The sequence below is a fragment of the Acomys russatus genome, chromosome 17, assembly GCF_903995435.1.
Source record: "Acomys russatus chromosome 17, mAcoRus1.1, whole genome shotgun sequence".
Lineage (NCBI taxonomy): Eukaryota > Metazoa > Chordata > Mammalia > Rodentia > Muridae > Acomys > Acomys russatus.
Window position 1 is genome coordinate 63,643,142 of NC_067153.1, and position 21,222 is coordinate 63,664,363.

General features: G+C 54.9%; 2 protein-coding genes across 2 annotated transcripts; both read right to left on the minus strand.

Moving 5' to 3' along the window:
- Nucleotides 1-242: 242 nt before the first annotated feature.
- Krt4 (keratin 4) lies at nt 243-6,406 on the minus strand. Its single transcript, XM_051160400.1, has 9 exons — nt 5,538-6,406; nt 4,243-4,457; nt 3,057-3,117; nt 2,576-2,671; nt 1,837-2,001; nt 1,581-1,706; nt 797-1,017; nt 583-617; nt 243-488 (listed from the first exon to the last, which is right to left on the minus strand). The coding sequence occupies exons 1-9, from the start codon at nt 6,033-6,035 to the stop codon at nt 310-312; spliced, it is 1,596 nt and encodes a 531-aa protein (XP_051016357.1). The 5' UTR covers nt 6,036-6,406; the 3' UTR covers nt 243-309.
- Nucleotides 6,407-10,846: 4,440 nt separating this feature from the next.
- Nucleotides 10,847-20,102, minus strand: Krt79 (keratin 79). The gene is made up of 9 exons (XM_051160399.1): nt 19,603-20,102; nt 17,727-17,944; nt 16,017-16,077; nt 15,702-15,797; nt 13,027-13,191; nt 12,695-12,820; nt 11,920-12,140; nt 11,448-11,482; nt 10,847-11,112 (listed from the first exon to the last, which is right to left on the minus strand). The coding sequence occupies exons 1-9, from the start codon at nt 20,077-20,079 to the stop codon at nt 10,931-10,933; spliced, it is 1,581 nt and encodes a 526-aa protein (XP_051016356.1). The 5' UTR covers nt 20,080-20,102; the 3' UTR covers nt 10,847-10,930.
- Between the last annotated feature and the right edge of the window lie 1,120 nt (nt 20,103-21,222).

Here is a 21,222-nt window from a genome sequence, read left to right on the forward strand (position 1 = left end):
GTGACCCTGACAGTTCTGAAGAAGGAGCTCCCAGTCTTCATCCCCTCTGTCCACTGGGGTGAGCTCAGATGCCCCTCCCATTGCAGGAGGGTCACCTGTCCCAAGTTGAGAAGAAGCGGCCATGCTCCAAGAGGGCAGAGGCCACACCACGGCCAAGAAGATCATCCTGAGACGGAGGGACCAAGGCAGGAGGAGAAGACTAACAAGATGAGCGCTGGGAACGAAGAGTGGGAGTGAAGTGAAGAAAGCTCAGAGACACCATGAATGGCCGGCCCTGCTGGGCTCGGGGCCATCAGGATCCCGTCTCTTCTATCGCTGGGACCTCTTGGTTATGGAGGTGGTAGAGGTGATCTTGGTACCAGAACTGCCATAGACACCACCACCAAACCCAAAGCCACTTCCAGAACCGGAACCAGAGCAAAAACCACTTCCCAGGCCAAGGCCGATGCCAGCGCCGCCGCCGATGTTGGCGCTGCCGCCAACCACCGCTGGAAGGAGAGAGAAAGCACGGTTATTCTCAGTGCCGGGTAGTCCCAATCCAGACCCGGAGGAATAGACGGCATAGTGGGGGGAGGGACTTACAGATGCTCACGGCACTCCGGCATTCTCCGGACATCCTGTGGGGGAGAAAGAGCCCATGAGCCTTGCAGAGCAGAACCCCATCTCCTTCAATGTGCAGATAATATGTGCTTATCTCAGCCTTGAGCTGAGTGCCACCCTACGCTCCGCTGGTCCTGGCCAGGATGCTCCAGCGCAGCACTGAAGCAAGAGTCCCCAGAACCCAGGCCACCCTCACCTGCACTCCTCTCCTTCCAGAAGCTTCCTGTAGGTGGCGATCTCCACATCCAGGGCCAACTTGACATTCATGAGCTCCTGGTAGTCCCGCAGCAGCCGGGCCAGGTCCTCCTTGGCCTTCTGCAGGGCAGTCTCCAGCTCTGCGCGTTTGCTGTAGGCGTCTTTGAGGGCCAGCTCCCCACGCTGCTCTGCATCAGCCACAGATGCCTGCAGAGTCTGGCACTGGGGACAGGAAAGTCAATGGGCAACATCAGTTGCCTGCTTTAGAGAGCGTCACACCCGTTACTCCTCCTGGACAAGCTCCCCTTGGTTTAAGATGTTAGAACTCTGTTCTTCTCCCAGTCTTTCCTAAGTTGAGAGTCCCGTTCCTAGCTTGATGGTGGCGCATGCCTTTAACCCCAGCACTTGGGAGGCAGAGGCAGGTGGACCTCTGTGAGCTCCAGGGTGCTCCAGGCCATGCTGGTCTACAGAAGATTCCAGAACAGCCAGGGCTACACAAAGAAACCCTGTCCTTCGAGACAGAACATGTCCATGGTCCCTGCAAGACTGCAGAGCCCACCCACAACCTCGCCAGGTCAACAAGATAAAGATGTGCAAAGAGCCAGGGAAGGCTAGGCAGGAGGAGCACCATGTTTGGGATGCCACAATGGCATTCAAACAAGGCACACTGAGGAGATCTGTGTGGTTGGTGTCATGAGGTACGAAGGCCCTACAGCCAGGCCTAGCATCTTCCAGGCCAGCACTCCGACCATGTGTCAGTCCTCACTCAGGGCGCCTGCACCCACCTGTTTCTTGATGTTCTCGATCTCTGCCCGCAGCCTCTGGATCATCCTGTTGAGCTCTGAGATCTCATTCTTGGTGCTCTTCAGGTTATCTCCGTGTTGGTCAGCTGACATCTGGAGCTGCTGGACCTGGTAGCCAAAGGAACAGGGCTCTGAGGTGGTATGGCAGGCCCGGTGACAGCAACCACCGATGGGAGGGTAGTGCCAGACGCCATGACCTCCCAGGTCAGACTAGGACCAGCTCGTCCCACACACGTACCTTGGTCTGGTACCAGGACTCGACCTCGGCCTTGCTCTTCAGGGCGATCTCCTCATACTGGGCCTTGACCTCAGCGATGATGCTGTCCAGGTCCAGGCTCCGGTTGTTGTCCATGGACAGCACCACGGATGTGTCTGAGACGTGTGTCTGCATCTGGGACAGCTCCTACAAGGCCCGTGTCTCGCATCAGACCCGAGGAGGGTCCGTATCCCCTGACCTCTGACCCCAGCCTCCCACTTCCGTGGACGTGACTGTGAAACGGGCCTGATGGAGGCAGAGTTGATATTCCCAGTGTGTGTGGAGAGGGGAGAGAGAGGTGAAAGGTTGATGGTGACATCACTGGTTGAAGAAGCAAAATGGCTCCAGTCTCTACCGATCCCCAAGAACATAAGTGTCCAGTGTATAGTGAGGCAGGTGCTCTGTGTGTTGCGTGGAAGGCAATAAGTGGAAACATTTGGGGCAGTGATGACCACACACACACACACACACACACACACACACACACACACACACACTCCAGTTGTAAGCCCCTCTTCTAGGACGATTGGCTCTGAGAAACTCTGCTGAGCCTCTCAGTTTGCTCTAGTCCTTTCTCTCTGTTACTTTGCCAAGAACCCTCTGCCTTGAGCTAAGTTGTTGGAATCTATTCAGAACCATGACTTCCAATCCACAGCCTCAAAGATGGGCAGGGGTGGGGGAGGGGGGATTCCTTTCCTCTACACAAAGGAGGAGGCCTCACCGCTTCGTAGAGGACCTTCAGGAAGTTGATCTCATCCTTAAGGCTGTCCAGCTTGGCCTCCAGCTCCACCTTGATCATGTAGGCAGCGTCCACGTCCTACAGAGAAATGGGGGGGGGCGCGCAGGTGGAGCGGGGAGGGGGAGAAATAAGGGGCAGGGATTACCATGTGGGCGGGGGTGTCAACCAACACATCAAGGTTCCCGTGAGGCATTCTAACGGACTACGCAAACGTGGTGAGGGAATCATCGATGTCCTCTGCCGCTAAAGCCGGCAGAGTACATGGAAATTCACAGTGCAGACGGGTTTTCCCCACACGCTTACTGCCTTTTTAGGTCTCATCCCATTACCCACTCTTCCTTTGGTACCACAGTTCCAGAGAGAGCCAAGGAAGACAGACATAGGCAGAGAGAGAATGGACACACAACTCGAGCCAAGGGCCATGCCCAACAGGGAGGGATGCTACAAGCTCTTCCCGGCTTACTTTCTTGAGGACCACAAAGTCGTTCTCTGCAGCTGTGCGTTTGTTAATCTCATCTTCATACCTGTGGCGGGGAGGGGCACAGGGAGTCGGAAGACCGCCATGAGCTGTTTACCCCAGGTCCTCCGCTCCTCTCAGGCGCTCATAGATATGGTAACACACCACACATGAGGCTAAGAGCTTCGGCCCCGGTTTGTTCAGAGACGAAAGCAAGCACCATAAAGACTATCTTTAGGGGACAAGATGTAAGGCAGTAAGTGTCATTACATCTTGATCAGTGTGGTAATCAGATTAGATCCTTGGAGAGGCTGTTTGTGCTCCGGGCTATGTGGCAGAGCAAGTGTCCTGTTTAGGTTCTGGGCAGACACTATAGTTCCCTTTTCCTGGTGTGTGGCTGTGTTCATTTTCTCAGCCCCACCCTATAGAGGGCAAAAGTAAAGCTGCTGCATACTGTGTGTCCACTGTGTGTGTCCACTGTGTGTCTGCTATGTGTCCACTATGTGTCCACTGTGTGTGTCCACTGTGTATTCCACTGTGTGTGTCCACTGTGTGTGCCCACTATGTGTGTCCACTATGTGTCCACTGTGTGTGCCCACTATGTGTCCATTGTGTGTGTCCACTATGTGTCCACTGTGTGTGTCCACTATGTGTCCACTGTGTGATCACTGTGTGTGTGTCCACTATGTGTCCACTGTGTGTCCACTGTGTGTGTCCACTATGTGTCCACTGTATGTGTGTCCACTGTGTGATCACTGTATGTGTGTCCACTGTATGTGTGTCCACTGTGTGATCACTGTGTGTGTGTCCACTATGTGTCCACTGTGCATCCTACCTGCTCTTTATTCAGTTCTCACAAACCATAAGGTAAGAGTACTACCCCTATTAAAGATTTTAAAAGCCACACTAACCGGTATTCAGTTGGCTCTTTCCAATCTCTATTACAATCTATGGCCAGGTTAATGTTGCTATTGATCCATTATGTTTCTGAACCTCTTTGTACACAGCAAACCCAGGAACCTAAAGTTACCACTGATTAAGGCAAGTAGTGCTTATTTGTCCCCCAACTATGACAATGTGGCCATCTGAATACGGCAGTCGGCTTGAAGGGGCTTTCTGCCCTGCCTTGGGATTTCTCGGAGCTGCTGGGGAGGAGCCTAGCTGAGGGCCAGCCCTCCGTCCCTCCACGTACTTGCTCTTGAAGTCCTCCACGCTGTCCTGCATGAGTTTCAGCTCCGACTGCAGGCGTCCTTTGTCATTTACCAAAGCGTCCAGGTTCTTCCTCAAGGCACTGATGTAAGTCTCAAAGAAAGAGTCCAGGTTTCTGGGGGACGTGATGGTCGTCTGCTGCTGGAGAAGGTTCCACTTGGTCTCCAGAACCTTGTTCTGTTGCTCCAGGAACCGCACCTGTGAAAAAGGACACAGGCCACTAGTAAGAACCAGACTGCTCAGCAGGAGCTAGCACCGGCCTAGGTGGTCAGGCAGCCAGGCCGCCTGAGAGCCACCAGCTTAGCAAGCCAAGGGCACCGCCATGACAAGCATGCTACTGGGCCCACAGTTGCCTATGCCTGTAGGCTTGATGGCAGGAACAGCTTCCTAACCACAGCTGACCAAGGGCCCACGGGCAGGGCTAGAGAACGCAGCACCTGTGAAATGACCAAATCAAATGGGACCAGGAGGTTGGACCACAGTCAACAAGGGCTCATATTCAAGGGGACAGGACCCGCTGTGCTCATGTGTGGACCCCCATCCCCCGCCCCCGACACACACACACTCAGGAGGCTGAGGCGGGAGGACAATGAGTGCGAAGCCAACGAGAGCGACACAGGAAAACCTTGTCTCCTGAGTGTGTGCAGTTACGTCGAAGCACTTCTGGCCCAAACATGTTCCAAGCCTCGGCTGGAGCCCAACCTGACAAGCACTTCCCAGAGCCCTCGCTCTCAAAAGCACCTAGAGCCAGGCCAGCCAAAGGAGGAACCCCAGCCGACCATCCATGTTGTATCCAGCCAACTTCTGAACCCAAGGGGTGAGGTGAAATGAAATGTAGCAAGGAGGAAGCACAAAGTCTCTCAGTCTGGTGCTCAAGTCTGAATCCCCAAGGTCACACAGTAACTCCTCCACCAGCTACTACAGGCTTGAGCCAGTGGGAAAGAGCAAGTGTACCCACTCTTGCCTCAAACACCTTAAAAGAACCGAAGCCATGGTGCACAGCATCCCAGAACAGCCTGGGCTGGAGCTCCACCCTGGCCCCTAGCCATAGATCTCTGAGTAACTAGACTCCATGGTGCACGGCTACAACTGAGCTGAGACTCGGCAGGATCTCCGGAACTTGCATTTTTTAAAATATGGAAGCTGGTCTAGAAAAAGCTAAGATCGTGTCCTCTGTTCTCCAAGCAGCCTTAAAAACAGAGATTTTACCATGACCCAGGGGCCCAGACTTCAGAAACCTTCACCCCACCACCCTCTGCTCAGGCCAGGGTCACTCGCCTTGTCGATGAAGGAAGCGAATTTGTTGTTGAGGGTCTTGATCTGCTCCCGCTCGGCAGTGCGGACTTTCTGGATCTCAGGGTCAATCTCCACCTGAATAGGCGTCAGCAGGCTCTGGTTGATGGTGACCTCCTGAATGCCTCCAGCAGGACAGACAAAGCCAGGGCCGCCTCGACCATTGAAGGAGCCTCCAAAGCCACCGCCAAAGCCGCCGGCACCGAAGCCGGAACCGAAGCCGGAACCGAAGCCTCCAGCACCAAAGCCTCCAGCACCCCCGTAGCCACCGCCTTGACAGGACCCAGCCACGCTCATGGAGATGCTCTTGTGGCCCCCGAGGTTGTAAAGGCTCCTGCTGCCAAAGCCTCCAGAAGAGTAACGGCCTGCACACCCAGACATGGAGGCCGAGCTGAAGGCCACCCGCTTGACTCCGCCAGCAACGGCTGAGCCACTGCTAAAGCCCCTGGAAGCTCTGTGGACGCTTTGCTGTCTGGCGATCATGGCTGAGAGAGGAGGCAGCTGCTACGAACAAGCACAGGACAGAAGGCAAGCAAGGGCCAGGCTGTGAGTGTCGGGCCTTGGCCCTTGTGGCTTATATGGGCTGGAGGAGTAGGGCTTGGTTACAGGGGCATAAAGGGAAAAATCCGAAGCATCTCTGGGCTGGGCCTTTGGCACAGACCCATCTTTCTTGCACCTGCTGAGCAATGTCACTAAACACACCTAGGGGAGTCACCGGGAGGGCACGGCTTACGGTCTCTTTCACTCCCTGAGCCAGTGCCCCGGGGCCTCCTGTATCACGCCCACCTAGCTCAGCCCTGCAAGGCCCCTTCCACCTTCCTGGTCAGACGCACGGGGCTCCTGCTCCAGACACAAAGCCCTGTCACCCCTACTTTCATGCCGAAGATGCTGGGGCCTAAGAACCTGGGGTTCCGGGGAACAGCCTGCCACTGCCAGGCTACACACCCTTACCTGAACAAGCCGCTCTCTGAGCTCAGCTTCAGTACTTGTCAATTGAGGGGTAAAATGCAAATATTTACTTTTCCTCTCAAGACAAGTAAGACCGTGGTCACAGACGGGTGCTCAGCAAGCGCTCGGAGGCAGCTCGTGCACTTTGCATCCTCCCTTCGACTTGGCCCTGTGTTCGCCTGCGAAGCAAGGCTCTTGTCTCACACGTCCAGCCTGGGAGCCTTTCTAATCAAGACCCGAAGGAGCTCATGGCTTCAGCACGTGGCCTGCAGGCTTACTAGGCTCCCCCAGAACACGGCATGTCTGGTTTTTCCAATGTGGCCCCCCTCCCCCAGAGTTCTGCAAAGAAGTTCCTAATGTTCTTGATACAGAATAGTGATAACTCGGGGCCACGCATGAGACACAAAATCCTAGTTTTCCTCCTCTAACTCCGGTTCCTCCTAACTGGCCTGGATCGGAGTCTACCCGACTCTCGCTAACTAGCTATGCGGCCTGGGGTGGGTCACCTGACCCCTCTGAGACCGGCCAACTCATCTTATATATAAAATAAGACACATGCCTATGCATAGTTGATAAGACAGCGTGCCCAGGGCACCTAGTCTATAGGAAGACAGCAGGCATTCACTCTTGTCCTGTCCAGGCACTAGGAAATCCAGTGTGTTGAGTCCCCTTCTCCACCCATCACTGAGGATGTGACCCAGACGTGAGAAAGAGCAGCCACCAGCACCTGGGTAGCTCAACTGGCCTGAGCCACCCCAAGATCAATGAGACCTGGCCCCCAGAATCTTCCCTGATGCGCAAAGAACTCAGCGTGGGAGTCAGGGGTAAGCATAGGTCAGGCCCTAGGGATGGAGCTACAGGGAAGACACCAGGAGCTCAACCATCGGCCCTCCCAGCTCTCCCCACCACCTCTGGCCTGCCACTGGCCAGTTGGCCACTGTAAACCACTGCGTCTGGGGAATGTTGGCGTCCAGACCAGTGACATATGCAGAGAAAGCTGAGGCGGGTGAGCACAGCTTGGTCGGGAGGTAGCGACGACTCTGGATCTCAAGGACTGCCTGCTGGGGCCGTTCCGACGGCCATCCTCTTTCTGCCCCTCTCTTTGCACGCGCACGCGCACGCGCACACACACACACACACACACACACACACACACACACACACATATCTCATCTCTGTCCTCCACAGGCGCTAAGGCTTTGGTGGGGACTTGCTGGACGAAGCCTGAGTGGACTCACGGCACGTCCCTGAGTCTTGTATCTGGGACTATATTAAAACTTGGGAGAAAATGGCACAGGTGCATGGCCGTGTCAAGTTCTGAACAAGAAAGAAGCCAGGACCAGAGGGTGGGAGATGACACACGACGCACACAGTCACCTGCCATTTTGTGCCTGTGGTCACCCAATCCACAAAGCCATGGCTGAAGACTTCCCCGACAGCTACTTGAAGCCCATGCCCACCCCTTCAGACAAAAAGTAGGAGAGGGAAGCCCAGTGCGTTCTGGGTAGAAGCAACCCTCCTAGAATGTCTGCCACCTGCAGGTCAGGGGGAGCTTTTCTTGGGCCAGTTTTATTTTTCTCAGCCATTCTAGCAAAGAGACGTTGAGGCTCTGAAAGGCTGTACTACTTGCCTGAGATCCAACAGCCCAAAAATGACGGGTATAGGAAGCCAGTGCTGTAGGCTTGACCTCACAGGTCGTGACCTCGGCCTTTGGGTCTAGGGGAAGCACTGCACACTTCAGCTCGGTTCCCCTCTGTCCCTACTCTATATGATCGGTGGCGTGGTCTGTGTGACCTTGTCCTAACAGGTACTCAATAGCCCACAACATGGTCCCCAGTGGCCAGCCTTGTGTCCTCCAGTCAACTAAATCCAAACTAATGTGATCAGAAATATCATGACAAACCCAAATCAAACAAGCCTAGCCTTGTATCCTGTGAGTTTATTAAATCAGAATTGCCAATACTTCCCAGAATCCCCAACCTGCAGATAAGAAACTGCAGGTGGACACAAGCAGGAACTCCCCCAAGTAAGACTGGTGTTAGTTCCTTGTGGCTAGAGATGCTTCATTTCTCTACCCGGGGGCCAGGCAAAGACAACCGTCCAGCAGGAGGTGACAACCGAAAGGCAGTCCCACACACAGTCCCACCGCAGCCCTGTGCACACACAGCTCTTGCCTCTGCCCTTGGTGACCCTGCTTCTTTTGGCCACCTGCCCAAGCCTGGCTCTGAGGAGTAAGCCGAGTGCTGTCAGGCATGGAGCAGGAGTGGAAGGGTGTGTTCCCTCGGAGCTTACTGCGTGCAGGAGGCGAAGCTTTCCCATTCAGCCAGGGATTACGGTCCCTGGGGCCTCTGTCACTGTCAGCCCTAACCTGTGGAACAGTGTGGGAAAGGTGGGTGTCCTGGCCCTGCTGGGTCACCTAGCCTCAATTGCCCCATGGCCTGAGTCACTCTGAGCCAACAGAGGGTTCAGCGATGCTTCTGGAGGTGGAGGGCTCTGGGAGGAAGGTAGGGCCAGAAAAGGCCGTGGCTCAGCCAGCTCAGTCTCCTGCCTCCGGCGTGTGCCAGCAGGGGCTTTCAACCCTTCCCGCTGCCAAAGCACTCCTGCTGAAGCGGTCAGACAACCGGGACAGGAACCAGGCCACAGCTCAGCAGCCCTGCCCTTGGGGGTAGCCTTCCGCGCCCTCACCCCCAAAGCCCTGAGTGGGAGTGCCTTGTGGGAAGGCTCCAGGTCCATAAAATCACTTCTGAGCTTGATGACAAGCTGGGTCGAACTATATCGCTCAGCTTCTAGGCCCCACATTTACCCTCACAGGAGCTGATTTTGACTCTGCTGTTAACTTACTGTTGTTTCCAGGCATGCGTGTTCCCTCCAGTCACACACACACATGCACACGCACATACATACACACACACACACACACACACACACACACACACACACATTACCAGCAGCCTGATTTCTCTCCTATGAAACAACAGTTTAGACTCACTGCCTACCCATCTCTTTTTCTCTGCGGGTGTCATAACCTAGTGACAGGCTAGGACTTTGGGGCAACATATTTTTTTATTCTATATGCAGCTCTGTGGCCCTAAAAAGGTTACTTAACCACTCTGCACTTTGTTTTTCTCATCTGGAAATGGGGTTGTCAACAATGCTGAAATCACAGGCTGTTTAAGAGACTGTTGGCCTCTCAGAGAACCCTGGTGCCTAAGGTCTCATCCCCAGAAGTCTGCAGGTACACATGGAGGTCCTGGGGAAAAAGCAGGGTGCTGTCTCGGGAGCAGGGGACCCTTTGCCAAGTCAGAGCAGTGTCCCCAGAATCTCTGCCCGTATCCTCAGACCTTGGCGCCCACCTTCCTGAGTCCTCCGGGGAGCATAGCTGAGAGCATAGGTTCCTGTCAGGAGTGTTCCACCAACGTCAGGCAGGAGGGGAGGCTCTGACTGAGTACATCTCAGGGCAAGGTGGAACAGAGAAGAAATAACTAGACCTTTCCGCAGGGAGCTGAGGAAGAAAGGAAGTGACCTGGGAGACAGGAAGAAGGACAGGCTTAACCACAGGGAGTATGCAAGCTAACTCCTGGAAGACTCCATTGCCTAAGTTGGAGAATGGGGAGCCCTGCTGGATCCTGGAGCAAATTAATGTATCTATAAACACACAAGCCAATTAACGTGTTTTTGTTTTGGTGGCTGGATGGGGCGGGGGTGGGGCGTTGTGGGTACAGAGAATCCAGAGGTCCAGGGAAGGGAAGGGGGCCTGGGGGAGGGCTCCCTAAGTCACAGGCTTTCCACGTCTCTTTCAACAAAGTAAGAAGCCATTCTTTCTACTAGGGAGGAAGAAGCTAGGCTGGAGCTTAGGGCTCTGCTGCCCAAGTTCACACGGCTGATAAGGACAAAAGGTGAGATCTACCCGAAGCCCACCTGGTCCTGAAGGCAGGAGTGAGGGAGTCTTGACAGCACTAGGTCAGCACCCTGCATGAGAGTGCTACCCCAGGAGCACATTCCTGTTCCCTGGGGAGACAGACTGGAGCCGCAGGCAGTTTGCTGTAGCCACTGTTTATTGAGAGGCATCACAGGCACAGAGAAGGGCTAGGACATGAGGTGACAAGGCTACCCCGGAGAGAAGCTGAGGGGGTCTCAGGGAACCATTGCGGCCTCTTCCAGCTTGCCCTGAACTCAGAGTGGATCTGCTGAGGTAGGTAGGGTGGACATTCTACCTCCTCTAAATGCCATGTCACCCCCCAGGTCAGCCAGCTGGCGAGCCTAACCTCCCTCCCATTCCACTGCATAACCAAGGAGAAAACCTGCGTAAACTTCAGCCCTTTCCCAAATGCGAAACATACCTAAATTGGGCACCACGAGGACGCTCAGCCTCTGTGGTCCTGAGAAGGCGTGGTCGGCGGGACCACCGCCCAGCCCACAAAGCCTTGCTGCTAGTATCTCCGGCTAGAGGTCTTGACCGTGGTGGTCTTCCTCAGGATCGAGGTCCCCCCAGAGACCTGCCCACCCTTGGCAGTGCCGTAGCCCACACTGGCACTGAAACCACCCTTGCTGGCACCGCTCCCGAAGCCAGCCGCACCGCCTGCGCACACCGAGGTAGAGTTGCCAGTCACCGCTGCAAAACAAAGGCTTGGGCTTAGCAGAACTGTCGAGCCAGGAAGGGGCAGGGGGAACCCAGAACACCCTGCCCCGCGAAGGACTTGGGGGAGGGTAATGCAACAAATTGCTGAAAGCTCACACTGCCAGACCCTTTGACCCTGACTCTAAAAAACGGACCCCTTAGGACCTGGACCAGAGGGATGGGATGGGCAGGGTGGGGAAGAGACAGCAGGGGTTGGAGGGATGGGAGGGGATGGGATGGGCAGGGGGGAGAGACAGCAGGGGGTAGGGGGGCGAGGGATGGGATGGGCAGGGTGGGAGAGAGACATTGGGGGGGGCGTGGATACTTACAGATGCTGACCGCACTAGGACATTCTCCAGACATCCTAGAAGAAACAAAGGCCCAGAGAGGTCAGAGGTCTGGAAACCCATGTGCAAGCCTTGCCTCCCTCCGCCCCGACGCCCTCGCCCCTGCCTCTTTGTACAACCAGCTAGGTGCCAGGGCTGAGAACAAGACCCTGAGACACAAAGCAGCAGGAGTGTGGACAATCCAGGACTCAGGTGAGGCCTTCTAGCTGAGCCTGAGGGCCTTTCTACAGGACACTTCGAAGCCTCCCCTCTCTCTCCCTACTTCCTGTGGGGACAACTGACTCCCTAAGGACCAGGTCTGACCTCGCCAAGAAAACCTTGCTGCTGAGCCGGGACACCCAGAGAGTTAGGACGGTCAATCCGTCCAGGGAGGGAAGAGCAGAAGCAAGGACAGCTGGAGGTGACACCACCCACAGACCCCAGGTCTCCCCGCGGTGTACAGAGGGGCTCCCACCTGCTCTCCTCACTCTCCAGCAGCTTGCGGTAGGTGGCAATCTCCACGTCCAGGGCCAGCTTGACGTTCATGAGAGCCTGGTAGTCCCGCAGCAGCCGGGCCATGTCCTCCTTGGCCTGGTGCAGGGCTATGTCTAGATCTCCAAGCTTCTTCTTAGCATCCTTGAGTGCCATCTCCCCACGCTGCTCCGCTTCTGCGATGGCCGTCTGCAGCTGCTGGCACTGCCCACAGGAATAAAAGTATTGGGAATACTTTCCAGGGTTCCCCCACCACCACCACCCCACTCACCCCTTTGCTCTCAAGCTGGAAGCCCCACACCCTGCCCAACCCATTTGGAAAAAAAAAAAAAAAAGAAGGAAACATCATAACTAAGAGGGAATTTAATAGAGGCGCTAAGGACACGCGGACCCCCCACTCCCACCCTGGGGTTTGGGAGAGGTATAGTAAGAAATAGAGCCTTCCTGCCAGGCAAGCGCCTTGTCCCATCTGTGGAAGAAGGCACACGGTTTGGCCACACTTACACAGACTGAGCATTCTAGAACCCTCTGGCCCGCACACATACACACACACACCACACACACACACACACTCTGACATCCTGGAGACGGATGGCACAGGGTCGTCCCTTTGAAGGAGGTCGTGCCACATGCTCCAGCACTTGGTACCCTGTGTGACCTGCATCAAGTCCCTTTCCCTCTCTGAACCCCAGTCGCTTCTCCCGGGAACCCCTTCCCAGAAGGATCAGGTGACTCTGCAAGCTGACCCCACAGCCCACCTGCTTCTTGGCAGCGTCCACCTCGCCCTGCAGTCTCTGGATGGTGCGAGTGAGCTCTGCAATCTCATTTTTGGTGTCTCGGAGGCTGTCCCCGTGCTTCCCAGCTGTCACCTGCAGCTCTTCGTACTGGGGTCCGAAAACGTGTCAGTGACTATCAAGAGCCCTGACGTGCTGGGTAACTGTTGGCCTCAGAGCCCACCCTGGGCTGGGAGTCCCATAAGAACTGGGTATTCCGAGTCCCAGAGCTCTGAGGGCCCAGTGGGCCAGGCCTCTCCAGCGGGGAGAGGTCCACCCCCAGCCTGCACAGCCAAGATGGTCGGTGTTCCGCTCACCTTGGTCTGGTACCAGGACTCGGCCTCGGCCCGGCTCTTCTGGGCGATCAGCTCGTACTGGGCCTTGACCTCGGCGATGATGCTGTCCAGGTCCAGGCATCGGTTGTTGTCCATGGAGAGGACCACGTTGGTGTCAGATACATTGATCTGCACTTGGCTCAGCTCCTGGAGAAACAGGAGCAGCTGCCACCAGAGCCCTGCCTTACGCCTTGGGCAGAGGCAAAGAATGGAGAACAGGCCCCTTGTGGCCTCAGAGGGACTCCCCAGAGGGACTCCCTAGGAAGAATTGACCACCAGGAAAACAACCGCATCTCCCCACTGTGGCGTGGGCATGCATCTTCACTGTTGATCCACAGGCCTTCTGCTGAGAGACGGGGTGGGAGCGTGATGAGGGGAGCGTGCCTTCCTGACCTGGGCCACCCTGGATCTGTGGTGTCTGTGACCCTCACATCCCCTGAGAGACAGGCAGCCCCCAGATGGCCTGTGCCCCAGATGGCAGGTGCATGCTCAGAGCGGCCTACCTGCTCAACCATCCACAGTTGATATGGGAGGGGAGAGGCTTGGAAGGAAAGAGACTCCTACCAGAGTACCAGGTACAAGAGGAAGGGAGACAGTGACAAAGCCCTGGCGGCTCCCAGCAGTCACTGCGGTGGACTACAATGTTCTCAGGACCTCCTTGCATTTCTAGGGCCGCCGCCTTTTAAAAGCATGTGTTAGTGACCAGGAAGGTAATGTGAAGTTGAGGGTCTGTGATCTGCTCACTGGGTCACAAGGACTCTAGCTCCCGGAGGGCCCTGCCCCTGTCATCCCTTGCCTCCCTGAGCCATGCTGCCCTCTTGTCTTCCCTCCAAGGACAACACCTGTTGAACATGGCAGCTCCTGCCTGCACTCTGCGCTCTGCGCTCTGGAGTCTGAAGCCAAGGGGTTGCTTTAATCCGAAAGCAGCCTGGGCTGCAGTGTGAGGTGCCTGTCTTGACAAAAGGGGGAAAGGGTGCCTTCCATGATCTCTCTAGGCCTAGCATTTCCCTTGCACACACAGCCCAGGGCACTGTGGCAGACAGAGAGAGTGGTGGCAGGACCCTTCACTTTCCGAGTAGCTACTGTGGTTCAGGCACCAGCTTGGCCACTCAGCAAGAACAATGAGTTAGAATTTACGAGGAAAAAAATTCTAGTTCTACAGAGAGATTAAGTCACTTTTCCCAAATTTAAAAAAAAAAAAAAAAAAGCAGAAAAGAGAGCCCTTTTTAAACCTTTGGTAACCTGAAGTGACTCAGACCAAAAAGATCTAACAGTGAGGGAGAGGGAGAGACAGAGATGGAGGCCAAAGCCGTGTCTGACACGTTGGGGTGCTGGCTATGCTCTTAGCACAAGGGTCGGGGAAACGGATTGCTGAAACTGTCGGGAAGGGAAGCAGCAGAAGTTGGGAGACAAGGGTTCTAAGGTCACCACACATAGGTGTCATGGCCAGAGCCAGAACACGGACTTGAATCCTGAGTGCCGGCTTGGCCACCGCGACTGACTAACGAACCGTTCATCTGGCCCTCCTCTTGCCCCAGAGGAGACCCTGGTGGCCGAGGAAGCCCTTTGTCAGGAGGTAATCCTCCGGCATGGTCCACAGCTACCTTCCCTTTCTACGTCTTCATCTGCTCTGTGCCCAGCTTGCCAACTTCCCGCCACCCTAGACACTGTGCCGTTTGACGCCAAGGCCCTGCCCAGCTGGGCCCTTCCTGCGCCTGCTTCTGCAGTCCGGCTCGTCCTTAAGATCCATTGCAAGTGTTGTCTCCTCACAGGGTTCCCCCCTCCTGCCTTCCTGAAGCGCCCCCACCACAGCCTCCCTGTGTGCCTCGGCACCTTAAGCCTGTTCCAACAGGGCTTCCCTTACTTAAGATCCCAGCCCCGAGGGCAGGGACTTTGTCTTACTTGTAATGTGGGAGGAATCCTATAAATGCTTAAGTGAGCGGAGGTAAAGCAAACGAAAAGGATTCTGGGAGACCCAGCCCTGTGTTCTGGATACAGCAAAGCCAAACCCAAAACCCTGAGACCAGACAACTGAGCCTAAGGGTGGGTAGGGAAGCCCTAACTCCTGAGAGAAGACCAGTGAATCCCAGCAAAGGGAAATGGGAGCCATCCAGGATCCCTGAGGGTGAGCTGCACCTGGCTAGGCAGATGGAACAGAGCAGAAGAGGCCAGCAGAGTAGGGAATAAGAAAAGAAGGAAGCTTCTCCAACCCCTGCCCCATCACAAACAGAGCAAGCAAAGGGCCCTGCCTCTGATGGCACCATTGGTTCTCAGACGGACACAACAGCAGCACCTACATTAGGGAGCTGTTGAGCAGAAAATACACAAAGCTGACCCAGGCGGTGGCCCTGTTGAAAGCATCTACTATATGAGAGGTAGATGCTCATCATAGGGGTGGGGGTCTCAACTTTTTTTCTTTTTCTAAGTATCCCACTATGTCACTCTGGCTGGCCTAGAAAGTCTACCTAGACCAGACTGGCCTCAAATCCACACCACCGGCCCCTGCCTCCAACTGTTAGGATTAAAGGCATGTGCTACCACACCCTGCCCCATCCTGTAGACTCCAAATGTTTGCCAGCAAAGTGACACTGCTGAGTTCAGCCTCCATGGGAGAGTCTCCAGTGACACATAAACGTGCGCAGGTCATGTCCCCTCACCATCTCATAGAGATGCTTCAAGAAGTCAATCTCCTGAGTCAAGGTGTCCACTTTGCCATGCAGATCCACTTCTCCCATGTATGCAGCGTCCACATCCTGAGGAAGGAAGACAGGACATGCAGGATGCTCAGGCACCAGGGGCCCAGCTCGCTCCAGATCCTCCCAGACGACCCCCGACAGCCGAAGGACCGCCTCCCCCAGCTCGGCCACCCCACGCACGACCCCCGCCGAAGGACCCCCTCCCCCACTCGGCCACCCACGCACGACCCCCGACAGCCGAAGGACCGCCTCCCCCAGCTCGGCCACCCCACGCACCTTCTTGAGCACCACAAACTCGTTCTCCAAGGCAGTGCGTTTGTTGATTTCATCCTCGTACCTGCGACACAGGAAAGGCTCAGGCCGGCTCTGTCTTTTGGGCAGGGGGCTCACCTGGCTCCCACCACCACTCAGAGACATCTTAGGGGAGCAGGTTCTTAATACAGTCTACCCGTTAAAGAAGCTTGGGGTGGTGCCAGGGTTTAAACACTTTCAACCTAATTTGGAAGAAATGGGTACAAAATTCACACACTATCATGACACTGTGGGAGGCTGCCTCTTTGGATCAGGGCCTGAGAAGTCTCTCCGAGCTTGAACAACTGTGCCAACAATGATTAACCTCCGCCTCCACTTTTCACCGACATTCTGTCATTTGAAACAACCAGTTCCTCCCCAAGCGCTCCTGATAAGACTAAGGTTTAGAAATTGCCGGCGTCAAGTTATAGAAAAAGTTATTTTAAAATTACATTTTATTGGGTTTTTTCTTTCTTTCCTTCTTTCTTTCTTTCTTTCTTTCTTTCTTTCTTTCTTTCTTTTTAAGTGTCTCATTATGTCACCCTGGCCGGCCTCGAACATCTACAAAGACCAGCCTGGCCTCAAAATCATCACATATCATCAGCCATGTCCTGGGAAGGCCCTTTGGATCTCAATTCAAGCACTCATTTCTCCGAATTTGTGATACTTATGGAGCAGTTGAAAATCCCAGACTGGGTATTCCATAAGGCTGAGGGTCTCACTATCCTGAACATTTAAAATACCACGCTGGTGTTCTGTTTACCGGGTAAAATTAGGCAAATGAGCTGTATAGATAGAGACTTGTTGGGATTTGAACTAAGATTATATGAAAACACAAGAAATTTCTGGCACGGACTTGAGAACACCCGATGCTGACATTTCTCAAGAAGGGAATTTGGGGTGCCACCACATATGAACACAAGACTATCCTCGGGTTCTGGCGAAGGGTGAGGCAGCTACGTGACACTCCTGTACCTCAGACGTTTTTCCAAAGAAAAACAACATCAATGTGCTTAATCTAACCTCGAGCACGCTGGGCTGTGCAACAACCTTTTCTATTGAACTGTAAACTCATCAGAGGAGCAATAATAATAAAAAACAAGCTTTGTGCTCGGCTGCCCCAGTCCCCTCGTTTCCGAGTCAGTTGGAGAGCTACTCAGGAGGGGCGATTTACATATGCCTGGTACAGATATTTGTGAATAAAGTGACAAGAGGACTAGATTTTCTTGGAGGCAGGAAGGGAGGAGGTAAAGAAAGAGATGAAGTGAGACTCTCTGACCACAGGTAACATGAGCATGGGGCTCAACACACAATTCTCCCTACCTTATGAAACTACGTGAGGTGGCTCACACATGTGATCCCTGAGACGGAGGCAAGAAGATTGCTGAGAGTTCAAGAACAGCGGGGCTAAGAGTGAGACTGTGCCTCAAAAAGACTAATTAAGATGAAGAAGGAGGGGAAGGAGGAGGAGAAGAAAAAGAAGAAGAAGAAGAGGAGGAGAAGAGGAGGAGGAAGAGGAGGAAGAGGAGGAGGAAGAAAATAAATAAGTGAATGAAAAAAAAAAAAAACAAATATGCTGATGCCCCAGGCCCCAGCAGTGGCACCTCTCCCTGAGTGGGGGGCGGGGAGGGGCGGCAGTGGCCATTTTCGCAACGTCATGTCCTGTCCCGTAGGGCAGCATATGTGTTCCCTCACTTCTTCCTGAAGTCCTCCACGCTGTCCTGCATGCTCCTCAGCTCCGTCTCCAGCCGCCCCTGCTCGCTCTGCTTGGCGTCCAGCTGCCTCCTCAGAGTGCTCAGGTAACCCTCAAAGAAAGGCTCCAGGTTCCTGGCGACCCCCGTGTTCTGGCTCTGCTCCTGCAGCAAGGCCCATTTCATCTCCAGCACCTTGTTCTGCTGCTCCAGGAAACGCACCTGGCCGCGGAAAGACGGGCGGACATCACCTGGGGAGCAGGTGCACGGCACCACACAGGCCAGCAGCACTGAGGTGGCGTCCTACGCCTCACTGCGGGGAGTGCTGCTCAATGCTGCTCAAATGACGGTCTAAACATGTGGAATGGGCTCTAAGGAGTTAAGAAGCACACAGGGCCCCTGCACCCGCGTTGTGTGTGCTGGTCCCCGGGAGCCGACTCGCTCTGTTCTCTGTCTCACTATCCCACTAGTCCTGAGTAAAACTGAATGGGGTTGATGTTTATGAGACCAATCTTGCACTAAAGCCAACTGTTTAAAACAGTTATTAGAGAGGCCAGGCAGTGGTGGCGCACGCCTTTAATCCCAGCACTCAGGAGGCAGAGGCAGGTGAATCTCTGGAGCTCGAGGCTACCCTGGTCTACAGAGCAAGTTCCAGAACAGCCAAGGCTACACAGAGAGACCCTGCCTCTAAAAACATATATATGGTTCAATTCCCAACACCCACATGGCAGTTCACAACTGTCTGTAACTCTACCAACAGGGCGTCCAACACTCTCACACCAACACACATGTAAATAAAAGTAAGTAAAGAGCTGGAGAGATGGATCGCTAACCAAGAGCGTCGGCTGCTCCTCTGAGACCCTGATTCCATTTCCAGCACCAACAATAAAGAACCAGAAGTCACCAGGGAAGAGGTGAAAAGCATGGGTCACAACTTGCCTTACCCTCTGTTACCTAGTCCCTCCGGGTCCCACCTCCACAGCACCCCCAGGCCCAGTCACTTGGCCAGGAGCCACCGTAGCAGGTGCCTTCATGTGCCTGTGTGGTCCTAAGCTTTCATATCTTAAGAAAACGGGCAAAGCGTCACCAAGCCTGACTGATTCCTCATGGAGCCTCGAAGATGACACGCGAGAAGAGGGACGGGGTCTTCTGTGTTAAAAGTTCAAATCAAGGCCTTAAGGGTGACCCTCAGCCTGACCCCGCTGCCTAGGCTCAGGGCCAAGGTACACAGTGCTGATGGAACAGAGCAAGAAATGCTAAACAGTGCCACCACAGTCATTGCAGTCACCCTGGAGGTGACACGAGGATCAGGGTCTCCCCTACAGTGTACTATTCGGACGGTACGGTGGCCGCACTCCTCGCTGTCCATCTCAAACTGAACTTCACCAGAGAAGGAGAAGCAACGAAGTCTTCCTCCTGTCCTCCTGGTTCTGATTGTATCTGACCCCAAGGCTTCTCCCGCTGAGAGGACAGACAGATTCCCAGACTCCAACCTTGGATAATGTGTAGGAGTCCTAAGTCACCTAAGCAGCCTAGGATGGTTGCCCACAGCTATAATATAACACAAGTCGTCCAAGGCCACCTCCCTTAACAGGAACACTGAGTTCCACACATGTTTTAATAATGAGGTAAGGCTGCTGCTTAACGGTATGAATGACACCATAGGAAAGGTCCCAACGCAGTCAGGTGGGCTGGGCCCCTCGTGGCCTGAGGCACGCTCACAGAAGAAACCCCAGCCATCGAGCAGGCAGAAACCACGGTCACCCAACCCCGCCTGTCTAGTGCACATTGCCGAAACTGCCTGTGCCCATACTAACCCCCAGTGGAGGTCCAGCTTCCGGTCCCATGACCCCTAACCCCCACACCTGGGTTTTACCCACCTTGTCGATGAAGGAGGCAAACTTGTTGTTGAGGGTCTTGATCTGCTCCCGCTCCTCAGTCCTCACCCGCTGGATGTCGGGGTCTATCTCCACATTGAGAGGTGTCAACAGGCTCTGGTTGACAGTGACTTCCTGGATCCCCCCGGGAGGACAGGCTGGCCCAAATGTCTGCCGGCCAGCCCCTAGGCCCACATAGGCCCCACTGCCAAAGCCTCCTAGTACACGACCAGAAGAGGCCCCACCAGCCACGCTGACAGAGATGCTCTTGCTTCCTCCCAAGTTATAGAGGCTCCGGCTGCCAAAGCCCCCAGAGCTGGGGCCACAGCGGACCCCAGCGCTGCCACCGGAGCCACTGGTCCTGGACATGGTCACGGAGCTATAGCTGGTTTGCGTCCGACTCCCGCCCCCTCCGCTGGCTGAGTTAGAGCTGAAGCCTCCCTTCGTGGAGTAAGTCTGCCTGGACAAAGAGGACCGCATGACTGTGGTTGAGTGAAGGAGCCGGCTAGTGAAGGAGCAGCGGAGAACAGCAGGGAGCGAGCTGCAGTGAGCTGTTGAACCACCGAGGGCCCTTTTTATCTTTTCCCAGCTGGGCTGGACCCGGGTTCCATGAGCTCCCGCTGTGATTGCCACAGGTGAGAGGGAGGGGCCATGTGACCCTGGGGAGAGCCCCCTCTCCCCCAGGATGTGGGAGGGCCTCACCCAGCCATCACTGAGAGGAGAGACGCACCCCACCCCCATTGCCCCCACCCCACCCCACCTACAAGCTCTCCTCTCTTGGAACAAGATGATAGGGCTCCCATAACTACCCTCACCACCCAGTGTCTGACTTGGTCTCCTCCTACCCAGCCCCGATGGCCTGCTGTCAATGGGGCTCTGTGTTGTGGGGTTTGTCCCAGGGCCTTGTGGTAAGCCAAGGCCCCAGGGCCCAGCGCTGTGCAGGTGGCAAGGGAAGTGCATTGGGCAATGGGTTGTGGAGAGAGTGCCCAGGCCTGCTCTAGTCCCACCCTCCCAGCCCACGGCCTCCTGTCTCTTGGCAAGTCCAGCGTGGGGGGCACAGGTGAGAGCGTAGGGGTGGGGCGGCTGCTCTTCTGTCTATACTGGCAGGTGTCTGCTGGGTGGAAACCCTGCGTGGATCCAAGGACGAAAGGAGGGTCCCAGCCCAGCCATGGGTCTGGCTGGGCACACAGTGTGTGGTTGAAAAGCTTTGCCTCAAACCAGGCATGGTGGTATACACTACAATCCCAGCATTTCAGAGGTGAAGGCAGGAGAATCAGAAGTTCAAGGCCAACCTGGATTCTCTGAGACCCTGTCTCAAAACAAAGAAGAAGAAGAAGAAGAAGAAGAAGAAGAAGAAGAAGAAGAAGAAGAAGAAGAAGAAGAAGAAGAAGAAGAAGAAGAAGAATAAAGAAATAAACACCTGGTCCCCACAGGCAAGGTGTTGGTGCTTAAGACCCTAGCTGTCTTTCTGGGGCTGGAGCGAGGCAGGGACGTCTGCCACTAAGCTCTTCCTTGGTGGAACCTTCTCAACAGGGCTGGAATAACTGAAGATGTATACGCACCCGAGAAGCCCCAAATACCTCATGCCGCACCCCCATCTTCCTCCCCTTCCCTATCCACCAG

Bases quoted from the DNA above. Each gene is read 5' to 3' on its own strand.
- Krt79 (XM_051160399.1), bottom strand. From the start codon at position 20,079: ATGCGGTCCTCTTTGTCCAGGCAGACTTACTCCACGAAGGGAGGCTTC. The intron at 17,945-19,602 runs GTGGGTAAAACC...TTCCGCGGCCAG, and splicing joins TTGCCTCCTTCATCGACAAG to GTGCGTTTCCTGGAGCAGCA. The intron at 13,192-15,701 runs GTGAGGGGACAT...CTGTTTCTCCAG, and splicing joins TGAAGCATCTCTATGAGATG to GAGCTGAGCCAAGTGCAGAT.
- Krt4 (XM_051160400.1), bottom strand. From the start codon at position 6,035: ATGATCGCCAGACAGCAAAGCGTCCACAGAGCTTCCAGGGGCTTTAGC. The intron at 3,118-4,242 runs GTACGTGGAGGG...TCCCCGCCACAG, and splicing joins GTGGAGGACTTCAAGAGCAA to GTATGAAGATGAGATTAACA. The intron at 1,018-1,580 runs GTGGGTGCAGGC...TCCTGTCCCCAG, and splicing joins TCGAGAACATCAAGAAACAG to TGCCAGACTCTGCAGGCATC.